At 39.8% G+C, this 14,742-nt stretch overlaps 1 protein-coding gene and 1 long non-coding RNA gene across 2 annotated transcripts; both read left to right on the top strand.

Moving 5' to 3' along the window:
• Positions 1-6,434: 6,434 nt before the first annotated feature.
• Positions 6,435-10,438, top strand: LOC133745505 (urea-proton symporter DUR3). The gene is made up of 9 exons (XM_062173589.1): positions 6,435-6,843; positions 7,449-7,556; positions 7,662-7,757; positions 7,874-7,956; positions 8,071-8,291; positions 8,394-8,656; positions 8,759-8,997; positions 9,208-9,857; positions 9,944-10,438. Exons 1-9 carry the CDS (start codon positions 6,658-6,660, stop codon positions 10,225-10,227), a joined length of 2,130 nt encoding a protein of 709 aa, XP_062029573.1. The 5' UTR covers positions 6,435-6,657; the 3' UTR covers positions 10,228-10,438.
• A 1,323-nt stretch (positions 10,439-11,761) lies between these two features.
• LOC133746329 (uncharacterized) lies at positions 11,762-12,958 on the top strand. Its single transcript, XR_009864066.1, has 2 exons — positions 11,762-12,051; positions 12,710-12,958. It is a non-coding gene; the product is annotated as an uncharacterized LOC133746329 (long non-coding RNA).
• The last annotated feature ends 1,784 nt before the right edge of the window (positions 12,959-14,742 follow it).

Here is a 14,742-nt window from a genome sequence, read left to right on the forward strand (position 1 = left end):
TAAGAGCCGTTCATCACTTTTTTCCAAAAAAATCTGAGCCATTGGATCTTGAATAGATCCGTTACAGTCAAAAAAAAAAAAAAAAAGGGTAACATCGGACCGTCCAAATTGATCAGGGCAACATCTGGACCGTACATTTCATGACCGTTGGGGGTTCCAAAGGTCACCAGGGGACAGCAACTGGCGTGGGGCCCACGACTGCAGACAGAAAAGCCTGCGATCTTCTCTCTCCAGCGTTGGTTCCGCGCGTGCTCTCTCTTCCCAGCAACTTTGGGGCGCGTTTCCTTCAATTTTTGCCTCTAGCACGTTGGTTCGGCATGTGGGCTGAGACAGCAAGTGGGCTGAGACAGCAAGTGGGCTGGCCCCCCATGTACAGTGATCAATTCTGGTCTTGGAAAAGTCTCAAATATGAGACTACAAATGAGTCCAAGTCCTATATTTATAGGACCAGACCCCCCAAAAACACAAGGTTGGAGATCCAAAGTCTCAAAATGGCCCAAAAATAGGTTTGGCACCCCAAGGTTGGAGTTGCCCTAAATCTGTCAAACCTGAACTGTTCATGTTTATGATTGTAAATCACATTTATGGACACCTTAACGATTATCAATTTGACTGAAAATTTGCACAAGTGATATACTCATATAGATCTAAAAATTGAATGGTCGAGATACCGATATGTGATCGAAAAGTTAGTATAATAAGCGATCATGTGCGTATGTGTGTAAACCACACACAGATAGGGCCCTTTCACTAAGGGATTCATTTTTTGTTTTTTTGGCAAATTTGAGGGACAACATGGACAACCGTTGGATATATTTTAATGACCTTGGAAGGCTGATATTAAGTCAAACGATTTCGTCAGTCTAACACCTATAATCCCGAATTCTTATCTCCCTAATTCTTTCTGGCAAGTATCAACAAGTAGTGAGGGATATATATATATATATATATATATATATATATATATATTTTCATTTGAAGGAACAGCTTGTTGGACTCACTTTTTTTTATCACATATCGATATCTCGACCGTTGAGTTTTTAAGTATTTATGACTGGATCACTTATGTAAATAGACTCTCAAATCAAATTGTTCAAGGGAGCTCTGCTGTTACTATATTCAGCAACTCTAATCTTAGTCTGATGTAGTTTTGAAGCTAACCAGCTATGAGCAAAGTATTAGAATTTAAGAGGGATGAACTAAACCTCATAATTGAGAAAATTGGACATTCATCTGGAATTTTGTTTTTATTTTGGTTTGATTTTTCTCATCACTGTTAAGATCACAACAGAAATAATCCACACGAGTCAGCTCTCCTAACTTACGAGTTGCCACACTACAAAACGACGAAATAATTTCATGTGACATTTCCAAAAGGTCAGTAAAATAATTCTGATACCAATTAATAAATAAATAAAAATAATTTCAATGGGAGAATTACATGTGTGTAATTCCCTACTTGTCTGACTTCTTTTTTGAAACAAATAAGTTCACATATTCTCTATTAGAGCACATGTTTACACCAAGTATAGACCCTATTATCCTAAAATTGAAACCCTTTACGAAGTCCCTATTATCAGTGGTTAGAGTACCCACTACCTATGTACGAAGTCATGGGTTCGAGTCACCATGGGGGCAAGAGTGAAACCCTTTGATCCTCTTTTAAAAAGAAGAAAAAAAAAGACCCTATTATCCTAAAATTGAAATATAATAAAATAAAAATTTGGGTAATTATCACAAATGGTACATGAATTTATCATCTATCTTATCGATGGTACCTGAACTTTAATTTTGATCACAATCAGTACCTGAACTTTTCGATTTTATTTCAAATGTTACCTATCACTAACTTCCGTTAATGTTTCATTAAAAAATGACATGTGCCAAACAAGTGACTCATTTTTTAAGGATAAATTTGTAAAATTACCTTCTTCTTTTTTTGTTTTTGTAATATCACTTATTTTCACTTATATTGTGACAATTTGGCTATAAAAAATGAGACTATCAAAAGGAAAACTTTCAACTTCAATTAAAAATATGAATGACAGGAAAAAAAAAGAATTACGAAAGTTTTGATAAGCTTTTGGTTTTAAATGTTTTATAGTTTGTCCAAAAAAAAATTATAGTTTTATTTGAAATGTTTTGTCTGTATCTATAAAACAAATTAATTTTTGTTGAGATCTTGTATTTAAATTTTATTTTCATAAGAGGGTAGAGATACATTTTTAATTGAACTTATATTTTTATTAACATATTAATTGATCAAAATATCTAGTAAACAAAATTACTTAAATGAGTATTTTCGTCAAACTACTCTTGAATATAGGTCATGTGTTTTACACATGTTAGTTTTTAACGGAACATTAACAGAAGTTAGTGATAGGTACCATTTGAAATGAAATCGAAAAGTTCAGGTACTGGTTGTGATCAAAATTGAAATTCAGGTAACATCGATAAGATAGATGATAAGTTTAGGTACCATTTGTGATAATAACCCTTAAAATTTATAGTTTGTTGCTTTGTCTGAGCTATGACCAATGATTAAAATATCGATTTATACATATTTATCGAAATTTTAAAAAAATGAGATATTGGAAATATCGGGGATATTCTGAAAAATATATCTTTTTTAAAAGAGTCAATTTATTGGATTTACATATAAACATATATGCATGTCAACTTCATCTATACCTAAAAATAGACTTTAGGTAATTGAAAAGTCGCTCACTGATCTATGAAAGTACAATAATCAGACCAAGATATATGAGCCATATAGTACAAACTGTAGTAATAAACATGATAGTTATAGATGTCTCTGGAGTTGCCGATTGTTTTGTCCTATAAGAGGATAATAAGGATGAATCCAACTGGATGACTGATCATGTACTTCTCCATATTGATTATATCCATAAGCGTCATAGCCAAATTGATTGTTGCTTTCATGAGATTCATTTGAGGTCTCACTGTGCTAGCTCTATGCCTAAACTGATAGAGTTAAAACTTAAGGCAACTGAAGAAACATCAGATGGAGTACTTTGATCATCAGTTGCACCTCTAATTCTCCTCCCATAGACAAACTTCTCTTGAGCACCATGTCCAGCTATTCTAGTACAGACTACAAAGAGTCACAGAGTCTCGGACTACACAGTTCCAAATGATTCATATAACTGCACCTTATTTTTTTACACTCTTGTGCGGATCATAACCTCATAGTTTGTTTTCATCATCTGAAAACCTTCATATAATTGGGACCAATCCCATATAATTGCGAAAGATGAAGTAAGTGAGTTATTTTTTTGAAACATGGCTACATCAAGTTTGTTTTCTTTTGTTGATATTGCTATATCATGAATTCTCCTCACCGAGGTTTGTCTTGAGGAAATTTCTTCTTACCTGGATTCCACTCCTCACTCAGATTTCCCTCAAAGGGAATAGTCCTCATCCAGATTTGCTTTGAGGAGATTTCTCCTCACCCATATTCGCCTTGAAGAGATTTCTCCTCACATAGATTTGCATTTAGGGAATTACTTCTCACCTACATTCTCCTTGAGAGGATTTCTCCTCACCCAGATTCGCCTTGAGAGGATTTCATTTCACACAAATATGTCTTCTGAGGTTTCATTTGGAAGTATTTTTTACCAAACAGGTTGATTTGCCTCTTTATTAGACCATATCCTGACTAGAAATCGTTGTTAAAATTTTACACCTCATATAACCTTCATATTACATAATGTATATATGTTTTTCTATGAATAACAGAGTTTTTATATCTATTTTTTATTTTTTTTCACAAAATTTTACAGATATTTCTTCATTTTATCAAGATATATTCTAAATATTGTATATATCGAGGATATTTGACGATATCGGAGAAATTTCGTAAAAACGGTAGAAGATAAAATATTAGGGGTTTTGTCCATTTACCCTATTTCTAGGGATTTTTTTCCCCCTTACCCCATTAAGTTTTTTTAATTCCCTCTTACCCAATACACTCTAAGGGAGTCTTCCCTAATACCCCATTAAGATTTTTTTTTTGTTTTTAATACTATTTTACCCCTCACCCCTTTATTACTTAGAGAGAGAGAGAGAAACTATAGGAGACTTCGCCGGAATCCGGTCACCGGTCGCCGGATTCCGATCATCGGCTGCCGCCCACCGAAATTTGCTGAAAATCTCACCGGAAAGTTTTTTTGCCCCCAATAGACATCTATTGCCATAGACGTCTATTGCCCCCCAATAGACGTCTATTGCCCCCCAATAGAACTTTCGTTTGCCGGAATGAAAATTAATATTCCTAAAATTAGACAAATAAAACTTTAATTAACGAAAAAAAAAAAAAGATTACATCAATTTAAAACATCTATTGGCCCTCAATAAAACCTTTTTTCTTTCTTTTTTTCTTTCTTTCTGGGCTTCTGCCACATTTTACCACAAAAAAAAACAAAAAAACTCATCTTGGGCACCTAGAGAAAAGCTCTGGGCACCCAATCACCAATCTCACCGGCAGAGATGCTCGACTCAGGCCACAACCCATTTTCACCGTCGTCTCAACCCGGACGGCGTCGTCAAGCGCGTCACCTACGAGCAGACCTGCGGCCACGCGCCTCCCTACCTCATCTACGTCGACCACGACCACCGCGACATAGTCCTCGCCATCCGGGGGCTCAATCTGGTGAAGGAGAGCGACTACAAGTTGCTGCTGGATAACAAGCTCGAAATGCAGATGTTCGACGGCGGCTACGTCCACCATGACCTCTTGAAGTCCGCCATTTGGTTGCTTAACGACGGCGGCGAGACTCTGAAGAGACTTTGGTTTTGATCTTTGGCTGTCGAAGGCGAAACCATCTGAAACCGGAATCGGAATCTTCCGGTGAGAGTTGCTGTGCTTCTGCCCGTGTTTCGACGACAACCACTAGTCCACCACCGGACTTCCGACGACGTGGACCGGTCCTGCTCATCTCCTCGACCTAAATCCTGTTTCGACGCCGCGCCGGAGTTAGAGATCAGAGAGAGAGAGAGACCGGAGGTGGAGATCGGGGAAAGAGAGAGGAGAGAGAGAGATCTGAGGCAGAGATCGGGGAAGAGAGAGGAGAGGAGGGAGAGGCATAAAATGTAATTCATTAATTAGATTGAGGGCAGAATAGTCATTTTTCTTTAAATTGAGTTAGTGGGAATAAAAATCTGTTGTTGGGGTAAGTGAGATAATTTTTACTTATTTTTGGGCTTTTGGTCAAGGACCCAAAATATTATCCTCCTATGATCAATCAGTCCCTCGAAAAAGAAGGATATCAGAAAATATATAAAAAATATTGAGATATTTCAATCCTTGCATATGGCATTGTAGCATTGCACAGAATATGGGTTAAAAAGCTCATCTACATCATAGGGTAGCATGACTCATCAAAGAAGTACCAAGAATTAGGCCAAGGCTTACATTGACAAGAGATTTTTTATTTTTTTTTTTAATTTTTTTGGCAAGATACATTGACATGAGATTGCCTGCTGCCCTCCCCTGCCACAATTAGCATCATAGATAATGACCATCACAATGGCGAGGACCATTTTAGACAACAGAACACATGGGTTTTGTACCGTGCTTGTTGATAAAGATTTTCAGCGGATCAAGATCAGGTTCCACCTGATCCAACTCCTAATGGTTTCATAATTTACATTTAGATTTGCATAATTTCTTAAGAAAAAAGGAGCGACGAAGTAGATTTTGGGGTCCTTCTTGGTGGGTTCTGGGTAGCGTTTGAGGTTAATGAGGTACAGGGCAATGTTGCAGTGAAATTTGTTGTTGGTGCGTGTACAAGAAATTCTACACTTTGGAAAATGGGGATTCAGATAATGAGGTGTTGACCTAGATTTTTTTGATCAAATATGCTTTAGCTAGGGCCATTCAAATTTGAGAATTAATTATGGATGATTTTGTTTCATAATATGTATGTATAATGATACAGTGAACATGAACAGAATAAAGTAACCTAGTCAATATGGAAGTGAAATCCTAATTAAATTTACAGAAATATGGACAGATCCATTGTAGAGGATGAGGAAATACTATAAACACTAATTTAGAATGTGTATAGGAATTCCATTATAGAAATTTACCTGTGAATATATTCATTTGCTTCCGAAAAATAGCTCAATCATATGGATTGGCATAGAGCCACTAAAGTCAAGCAACTTAACGCATGGAAATACGCAATCACAAGTCCAATAATTGTTCTTTCTATAGCTACTTGCATGCTTGCTTAGTTGCTTACTAGTCTGGCTGCTCAAATTACATGAATCTCCTTTGTCCTGTTTTGTTTTCTTTCTGGTCTGAAGAATCTCCTTCTGCCCTCTAAGACAGAAGAATCTAATCCATAAATTCCAACTGACAGACTATATATGAAATACTTGTATAGAAAACCCATAAACGTCATTGTACAGACAAACCTCCTAGTTTGACTCGCACAGTCGCACTTCACACTTGGCACTGCTAACAAGAAACTTAAAGCAACCTCACCCCTCTGCATTTCTGTTCTCATTAGCTCATTATCATTTGCAGCTATTTTTGTCTTCCATGTAAAAACAGAAGCATCGATACAAAATATATATATAACTGATATAACTGGAGGCCGTGAAGCTGCTAAGCTCGTTAGCTTTAACTTGATGGCTAGCTCTGGGTCACGGTGTCCGCCGTTTGACTTTTCCGGCAAGTACTACGACGTCGTGTCTGGAGATGGCTGTGGGAGGCAAAGCAGCTTCTTTGAAGGGAAGGCAGTCCTCAATCAGAGCGTTGGATATTCTGTTATTCTTGGCTTTGGAGCCTTCTTTGCTGTCTTCACATCTTTCCTGGTATGTATATGTATATGGCCCCTATTTCTCTCATCTTCTATCTTTTTGATGAATAGAACTTTGTCATTGATGGTTAAATTTTTCAGTTGAAATAAAGTCCACAGCTAACAATTTTTGGAGTTGACTTCAGGGTAAAGAATATAGGAGTTACCAGCAATTCAACTTTTGTGTGCTTTAGCTCTAAAAGACAATAGTAAGAAAACAATAGAAAAGAAAACTTTTACCCTTAGATAAATCCCAGTTTTCTTGGAATAGCAAGTCCCTTCTATCAACATTTTTGATTGTATATCGATCTCACAACAGAATCTTAATCCTTGTGTAGTTGTGTTACAATAAGTCGTTGTCTCTCTATTCATTATCAATAGATTTTTTGTTGGATGATATAACTTTCTAGTTTCTACACTCGATTGTTTGTGTTCTGCAAACTGAGTACACGTCTTTACTTTGGATTATAATGGTTTATAAGAGGACCAACTAGCCCTAATGTCAAGACTCAAGAGGCTTTGTGAAACTTAAATCATCTCACTACTGTATGAATAGCAGGACATGAAAAGACTAGTCAATGTTACATTTATATCATTTTCATTACTGTATCTGTGAATCAGGTATGGCTGGAGAAGCGGTATGTTGGTTCGAAACACACATCCGAATGGTTCAACACTGCCGGAAGAAATGTTAAAACAGGGCTTATAGCTAGTGTGATTGTATCTCAGGTACAGTCCCTGGGATTTAAGCAACCATTTGCAATTTTTCTATGGAGAAGGGTAATTTTGGTGGACTGATTGAGCTTCCTATGTTTTGAAATTTTTATTTTACAGTGGACCTGGGCAGCTACAATTTTGCAAAGTTCAAATGTTGCTTGGCAGTATGGAGTAAGTGGCCCTTTCTGGTATGCTAGCGGAGCGACTATTCAGGCACGTCCAAGCTGATATGTACACTGTTGATTGTTAGAGTCAGTTCATTAGATTAATAAAATGACCTCTAAAACCATGGATAAATAAGAGATTGTTTGATTTGGTAAAAAAAATAGGTACTCTTGTTTGGTGTAATGGCTATAGAGATCAAGAGAAAGGCTCCTCATGCTCACACTGTATGCGAAATTGTAAAAGCTCGGTACGTTTGGTTCCATTAAAAGAACTGATTTGATGCATCAAGTTTCAAACCTCACAGGATTTGTGTCCAAAAGCTCATAGATAATCAATTGTAATCATCAATATTTCTCCTCAGCTGGGGCACGGCCGCACACATAGTCTTCCTCAGTTTCTGCTTTTTGACAAATATTATTGTAACGGCAATGCTGCTGCTTGGTGGTTCTGCTGTTGTAAATGCACTTACCGGAGTAAACATCTATGCTGCTAGCTTCCTGATACCTCTTGGTGTAATTGTGTACACTTTAGCTGGAGGTCTAAAAGCCACATTCTTGGCAAGCTATATACATTCTGTTATAGGTAATCATTAACATCTCCCTTCTACGTTGTTTTGATACATTTCTTTTTATCTATTCATGTCGATCAGTCTGACATATTTGTTCTCCATGTATTTGGTTTCAGTTCATGTGGTCCTAGTCATATTTGTATACCTTGTATATACGGCAAGCAATGAGCTCGGTAGCCCCAGAGTTGTCTACGACCATCTGGTAGAGGTAGCAAGTAAATCAAGAATCTGTCAGGAGCCAATTTCTCATCCTGGGCAGTCTTGTGGTCCTGTTGGTGGGAATTACAAAGGGTCTTACCTAACAATGCTGAGTTCCGGAGGGCTAGTCTTCGGGATTATCAACATTGTTGGAAACTTTGGCACTGTTTTTGTTGACAATGTAAGTTCATAAAATTTTAAGACCAACTAAGAAACATATTTCACATGTTTAAGTTCAGAAATTTAGTTTATCACACTTCAAGTAACCCCCCGGAAACTTCAGGGATATTGGGTAAGCGCCATAGCTGCACGGCCGTCATCAACTCACAAGGGTTACTTGTTAGGTGGGCTTGTCTGGTTTGCAGTCCCATTCTCTTTGGCAACATCACTAGGTCTGGGAGCACTGGCCCTTGACTTACCCATAACAGCAAGTGAAGCAAGTCGTGGTCTTGTTCCTCCTGCCACAGCTATAGCTTTGATGGGAAAAGGAGGATCAGTTCTTCTTCTTACTATGCTCTTCATGTGAGTTTTAGCTTATACATATTTAATATTTTGTTGCAAAGGAATTCATAGACATAACGTCTAGGAACTTGATGTCAAGTATTTCAGCAGTAGCATATTCTGTTATAGACCGTTAGAAATGTTTTGGTTAAAACACAATTACACACATTTTGGTGAAGATCTTTTGAATACTTGAGGTTTTGATCTTCCAACTATCTTATTTTTGAACAGGGCAGTGACATCTGCTGGTTCTTCAGAGCTTATAGCAGTATCCTCATTATGTACATATGATATCTACCGCACATACATAGATCCAGATGCAACTGGAAAGACAATCCTCAAGGTATCTAGGGCTGTCATCCTTGGTTTCGGATGCTTTATGGGGTTGTTAGCAGTGATACTAAACAAGGCAGGAGTTTCATTGGGTTGGATGTATCTAGCAATGGGAGTGCTCATTGGCTCAGCAGTACTCCCCATTGCTTTTATGCTTCTATGGAGAAAGGCAAATGCAATTGGAGCAATTCTAGGAGCAACCATTGGTTGTCTTCTTGGGATCATCACTTGGCTATCGGTTGCGAAAATTGAGTATGGCCGAGTGAATCTTGACACAACAGGCAGGAATGCACCAATGCTTGCTGGAAACCTTGTCTCTATACTTACCGGTGGTGCTATACATGCTATCTGTAGCTTTGTGTCACCGCAAAACTACGATTGGGGCACCACTAAGCAGATCACAGTGGTTGAGAAGGAAAAGAGTGAGCTGCCAGCGGAAGAGTACAGGGAGGAGAAATTATTGAGAGCAAAAGCATGGATAGTGAAATGGGGTGTTGGATTTACTTTTGTGATTGTTTTGTTGTGGCCTCTTCTAAGTCTTCCAGCAGGTAATTCCAATAATGATTCTAACACTCCTTAAGTTGCCACAATAAGAATTAAAATTGATTATTTCTTACATTGTCAATTGGTGCAGGGGATTTCAGTATAGGGTACTTCACATTCTGGGCAGTGATTGCAATAGCATGGGGTACAATTGGTTCCATTGCCATCATTGCTTTACCGGTATTTGAGAGCTGGGAAACGATCCAGAGTGTCCTTCTGGGCATGTTTACAAATGACAGGCTCATGGAAAAGGTTGAAGAAATGAACTTGAGGATGCGCACAATCATGTTGGCTATACCAGAAGCAGAGAGAATTTACTTGCTTGAGAAGGAGAAGGCTAAGAAGAAAGAACCATTAGAGCAAGTGCAACCATAAGAGTTGGTCAGTGGTTGAAGAAGCATATGATAGTTACAACAGAATTTTCTTTTCTGGGTATAATGCTTGGGCATCAAGGGTATGCAACCAGGGTCAATTCTTGAGCCTCTAACCCATGTCCATATTTGTCAATCATATATGTATATAATAACTGTATAATGTATAATCAAGCAGTGATTCATGAATGCATTTTAGAATTTGATTCAGTACACATGGAACTTATTTTTCTAACTAACTACTTACTGTTTTACAGTTTTTACTTATGTCTATTTTGTAGGCATTACAAAGTAAAGATCTACCAAACAAAAGATGTAAAGATGCATCAATTATTTATTATTGTATGAAAATACACAGGTTGTTTAAGAATAATAGAATTGAGAGAGATTGATGAGAGAATTGTATTTCATTATTGAGAATAGGAGCCTTATATATTGGGATTACAAAGTACATGTTCTAATGTTATAAGGAAAACTAATAGGACTAGGAATTCTAGAACCTTCTCTCCTATTACAACCATGAAACTAATCCTAGTTTGAATAGGCACACAAAACTGATTTTCCTTCAACACTCCCCCTTGTGCTGCTCAAACTTGATGGTGACGCTTCGTCCGTTGCCTCGTTAAAAACCTTGCTCGAGTGAAAAACCCTGTGGGATAAAAACAAGCTCGAGGAGGAGAAAAGAGTATAACACGTCCTTCACTTCTTCTAGATCGAACATGTAGGCATTATAACTCCCCCTGATGTCGATATCTCCCCCTGATTGCTACAATCGTGGGAGTTCGGATAACTTTCTCAATCCGATGCTCTTCACATGTTTCTCGAAGGTGGATTTACGTAACGACTTAGTGAACAAGTCCGCTACATTATCCTCTGATCGGATTTGATTCACTTCAATCTTTAGAAGCGATTGTTGTTGCTGATTATAAAAGAACTTAGGTGATATATGCTTGGTGTTGTCGCCCTTGATGAAACCTAACTTTATTTGCTCAATACAAGCTGCATTATCCTCATAAATGCATGTAGGTTCATCCGTGGTAGACTTCAAACCACAACTTCCTTGAATATGTCTAATTACAGACCTTAGCCATATACATTCACGCACAACTTCATGTAGAGCAATAATCTTTGCATGATTTGAGGAAGTAGCAACAAGGGTCTGTTTTGTAGACCTCCAAGATATCGCAGTGCTTCCCATGGTAAAGACATAACCCGTTTGGGAGCGACATTTGTGAGGGTCAGAGAGGTACCCTGCATCAGCAAAACTAGGGCTGGGCATTTAAGCCCGAAAACCCTCAAACCCGGACCGGCCCGTCAAAGCCCGACCCATACGGGCGGGGCCCAATTTTTTTTTTGTCGAAACGGTCCGGGCCCGGGCCTTGACTTTCAAGCAAACGGTTCGGGCCGGGCCTTGTCTTTCAAAGTGGCAAAAGCCCGTCAGGCCCGTATTAGGGAAAAAGAGACAGATGTCAGTGTTTTATTGGTCAATATAATGCCTCAAAATATTTATCATAGGATCAGGTACACATAATTATGGGCACTGAAATACCTAAACCTAAGCAACTAATCAGTCTCGGCCTCATTTCTTCCCTCAAACCCGATCTGAGAGAGCCTCCTTCACAAAGCCGATCTGAACCGAACTTGAGAGCTCGGCCTTCGGCCGCTTCCGCCATGTCCGCCAACGCCAAGACCTCTCTCTCTTCACTTCACTTCAGTCTCAGCCTAATCAAGTAGCCAATTCATCAATTGTTCCCAAACTCGATCTGAACCTTCATTGAAAACAGTCAAACGCTTGATCTGAACCTTCAGTTCCCAGCACCTTATAGAGGTAATGCTGAAACCTTCCAGTAGTTTACTGATTAATTTCCCGTATGGTTGATTGCTGCAAGTTTGGCTTGGACTGTTTGTCTATTTCTCGGATAAGGACTATGTTCTCATTCGGTAGTTATGTATGTGTTGGAGAATGGGTTTGAAATGGTTGATGGATGAGTGGCTTGCGTCTAGTTTATTTGATGCAGGGCTAGTTTGCGTCTAGTTTATTTAGAGCTTAATCATTGAACAGTATGTATATATAATAATTAGATCTCCCTCCAGGTCAAAGGTTTAAGAAGATCTTAGTTGGGGCCTGCGTTATATATCAGAGAATATGAAGTTCAAATCCTTCAGGGACTTCTAGGTTTTGACCTTTTGCATTTTGGGTTTGAATAATTTACTCTTTTTAAGACTGGTTATAGCCAAACCATGAGAATGATTATGTTCATAGAATATGTGTTTCCATTCTCTAGTTGAGTTGTGTTGAACTTGAGATATGAATTGAGATAGCTCATTCTTAATTACTTGATGTATTTGCTTCCTGCATTATTTTGTGCTTGCTTGCTGCCTTTTGTTATTTTGCTTGCTACATTGCTGTGTGTAGTGCTAGTTGAGTAAAGTTGCAGCTTGAATGGTTCTTTGTTTTCTAAATCTATTTATGATGGCTGTTATAGGGAAAACTGTGGAAGCCAATTAATGGATGGCTGCATTGCTGGTGAACTGCTGGATTGAAGACTGGAAGAATGTCTACTAAGTTGCTATATTTGAATTAGGACTTTCTATTTCATTCCATATTTGTACTTGAATTTGGACTTCGCATTTAAATTTGGACACTTTGTATTTCAATTGTAGCTTTAATTGTTCTTGATGAGTACTTGAATTTGGATATTATGTATTATGGATATTTGAATTTGCAGCTTCAACTTTGGATCTTGATATTGTGTTTGATTCAAATCTTCACCAGGTTGATATGAATGAAATCTGGATATATAGCAAGGTAGATATAGAAATGGTAAAATACAGGTTTTTGGGCCCGAAAGCCCGCAAGCCCGGCCCGAAATGAAACGGGCCGGTCCCTGTTTGTGTCACAGCAGGCCGGGTCCGGGCCCAATGAAAAACGGGCTGGTCCCGGGCCCAGTGAAATTATAGTTGGACCCGGCCCGTGCCCAGCCCTAAGCAAAACCCATCAAAACATCATTGTCATTTTGATGGAGTGGAGGAGGGTGAGGCCGGCCACCCTTGGTGGTGGCGGCGGCAATGTTGCCGGCCATGGCATTTTGGACGATGGCTCTTGAGCCAATTTGGTCTGATCTCATCCTTCCGTCATTCCTTTTCTCTTTGTAGGGATAAAATAGGCTCATATCAATCGTACCTCTTAAGTATCGAAAGATTGTCTTTACACCAATCCAATGGCGGCGTGTTGGCGCAGAGCTATGTCGAGCTAACAAGTTCACTGCGAATGAGATGTCCGGTCTTGTGCATTGAGCTAAGTACAATAATGCGCCTAAGACCCTTCTGGTGTACATCGCCGCCATCAAGCAAGACACGTCACACCCTAGTTGACGTAGGGAACCGTCTCCTACCCGGACTGGGAGACGGGCTCTGCCAGCCCAGCATGCTTCCCCTTCACCCCAGTAGCTCCACCGTCAGGAGACCCCGACGCCATAGACTCAGAATCGGCACCGGAGGACGCCGCCGATGTCGTTTTGGCCTTGTTTCTGGATCCACAAGGCCGGCCCTTTTTCTTGTACACCTTCGAAGCTGGAGACCACTTCCCACCAACCAAACCTGCATCAGAAACCTGGAGGCCGAGGTTTTCCGGCTGGAGAGTGCCCGAAACCAAATCCAAACCATGTTTGGCACGCTTACCATCTTCAGGGTCGTCCTCATCTCTGGGACGACGCATCCCCACCACCGGAGTTTGGGTCGAAATAACTGCAGCCCCGAGAGACTCAAACGCTGGTAGTTCACGGATCTGCACAGCTTTGGGACCTTGAAGGAAGATAGCAGCGGAGAAGAAATAGAGGGCTGAACGTTTGCCCTAAAGACTAGGGCTGGAACGATCTGTCCCATTGTCGGCTGCGAGCCCGCCTCCACCACAGAATCAGTCTCCGAGTTCTCCACCCTTGGGCAACGCTGGCCACCATGATTCAACATGGCGCAGAAGTTACAGCGCCCTAGAAGCCTTTCATACCTGAACCTTAGGGTTAGAACATCCACAGGAGAAACCCTAACTCGACGGTCAAAACGCACCGGGTCATGGATAGAGAGAACAAGCCGGACCCGAGCATCTCCCCAACGCAGCGCCGTACGATCCACCTCCAACACCTCGCCAATCGTCCCACCAACCAACCGGACAGTAGGTTCCGTCAAAATGCCCGGAGGTATGCCTTCCAACGTCACCCAGATCCAAAGAAAATCCAGCTTCACGGCAGAGATCTCCGAGAAGCCATCATAATCATTCAGAAGAATCACGGCACGTTGAAAACCCCACGAACCACCCTTCTTCACTCGAGCAACATCCCTTTCATGGGTGAACGTAAACAGAAAACGTTCTCCCCGTGGTTGGACTTCTACGGTACCAGACAACCTCCACATCGACCTCACAGCACTCCGGAATGAATCCAGTACCAACCCCCTGCAGGTATTAAGCCTCCCAACCAAATAGAAGTTTCGAGCCAAAAACTCCTTCCCTGGAACCCTGAGA

Source organism: Rosa rugosa, chromosome 4 (genome assembly GCF_958449725.1).
Source record: "Rosa rugosa chromosome 4, drRosRugo1.1, whole genome shotgun sequence".
NCBI classification, from domain to species: domain Eukaryota; kingdom Viridiplantae; phylum Streptophyta; class Magnoliopsida; order Rosales; family Rosaceae; genus Rosa; species Rosa rugosa.

Coding starts and splice junctions, on each gene's coding strand:
- LOC133745505 (XM_062173589.1), top strand. CDS start 6,658: ATGGCTAGCTCTGGGTCACGGTGTCCGCCGTTTGACTTTTCCGGCAAG. Junction 6,844..7,448: donor CTGTCTTCACATCTTTCCTG/GTATGTATATGT, acceptor TCTGTGAATCAG/GTATGGCTGGAGAAGCGGTA. Junction 7,557..7,661: donor CTAGTGTGATTGTATCTCAG/GTACAGTCCCTG, acceptor TTTATTTTACAG/TGGACCTGGGCAGCTACAAT.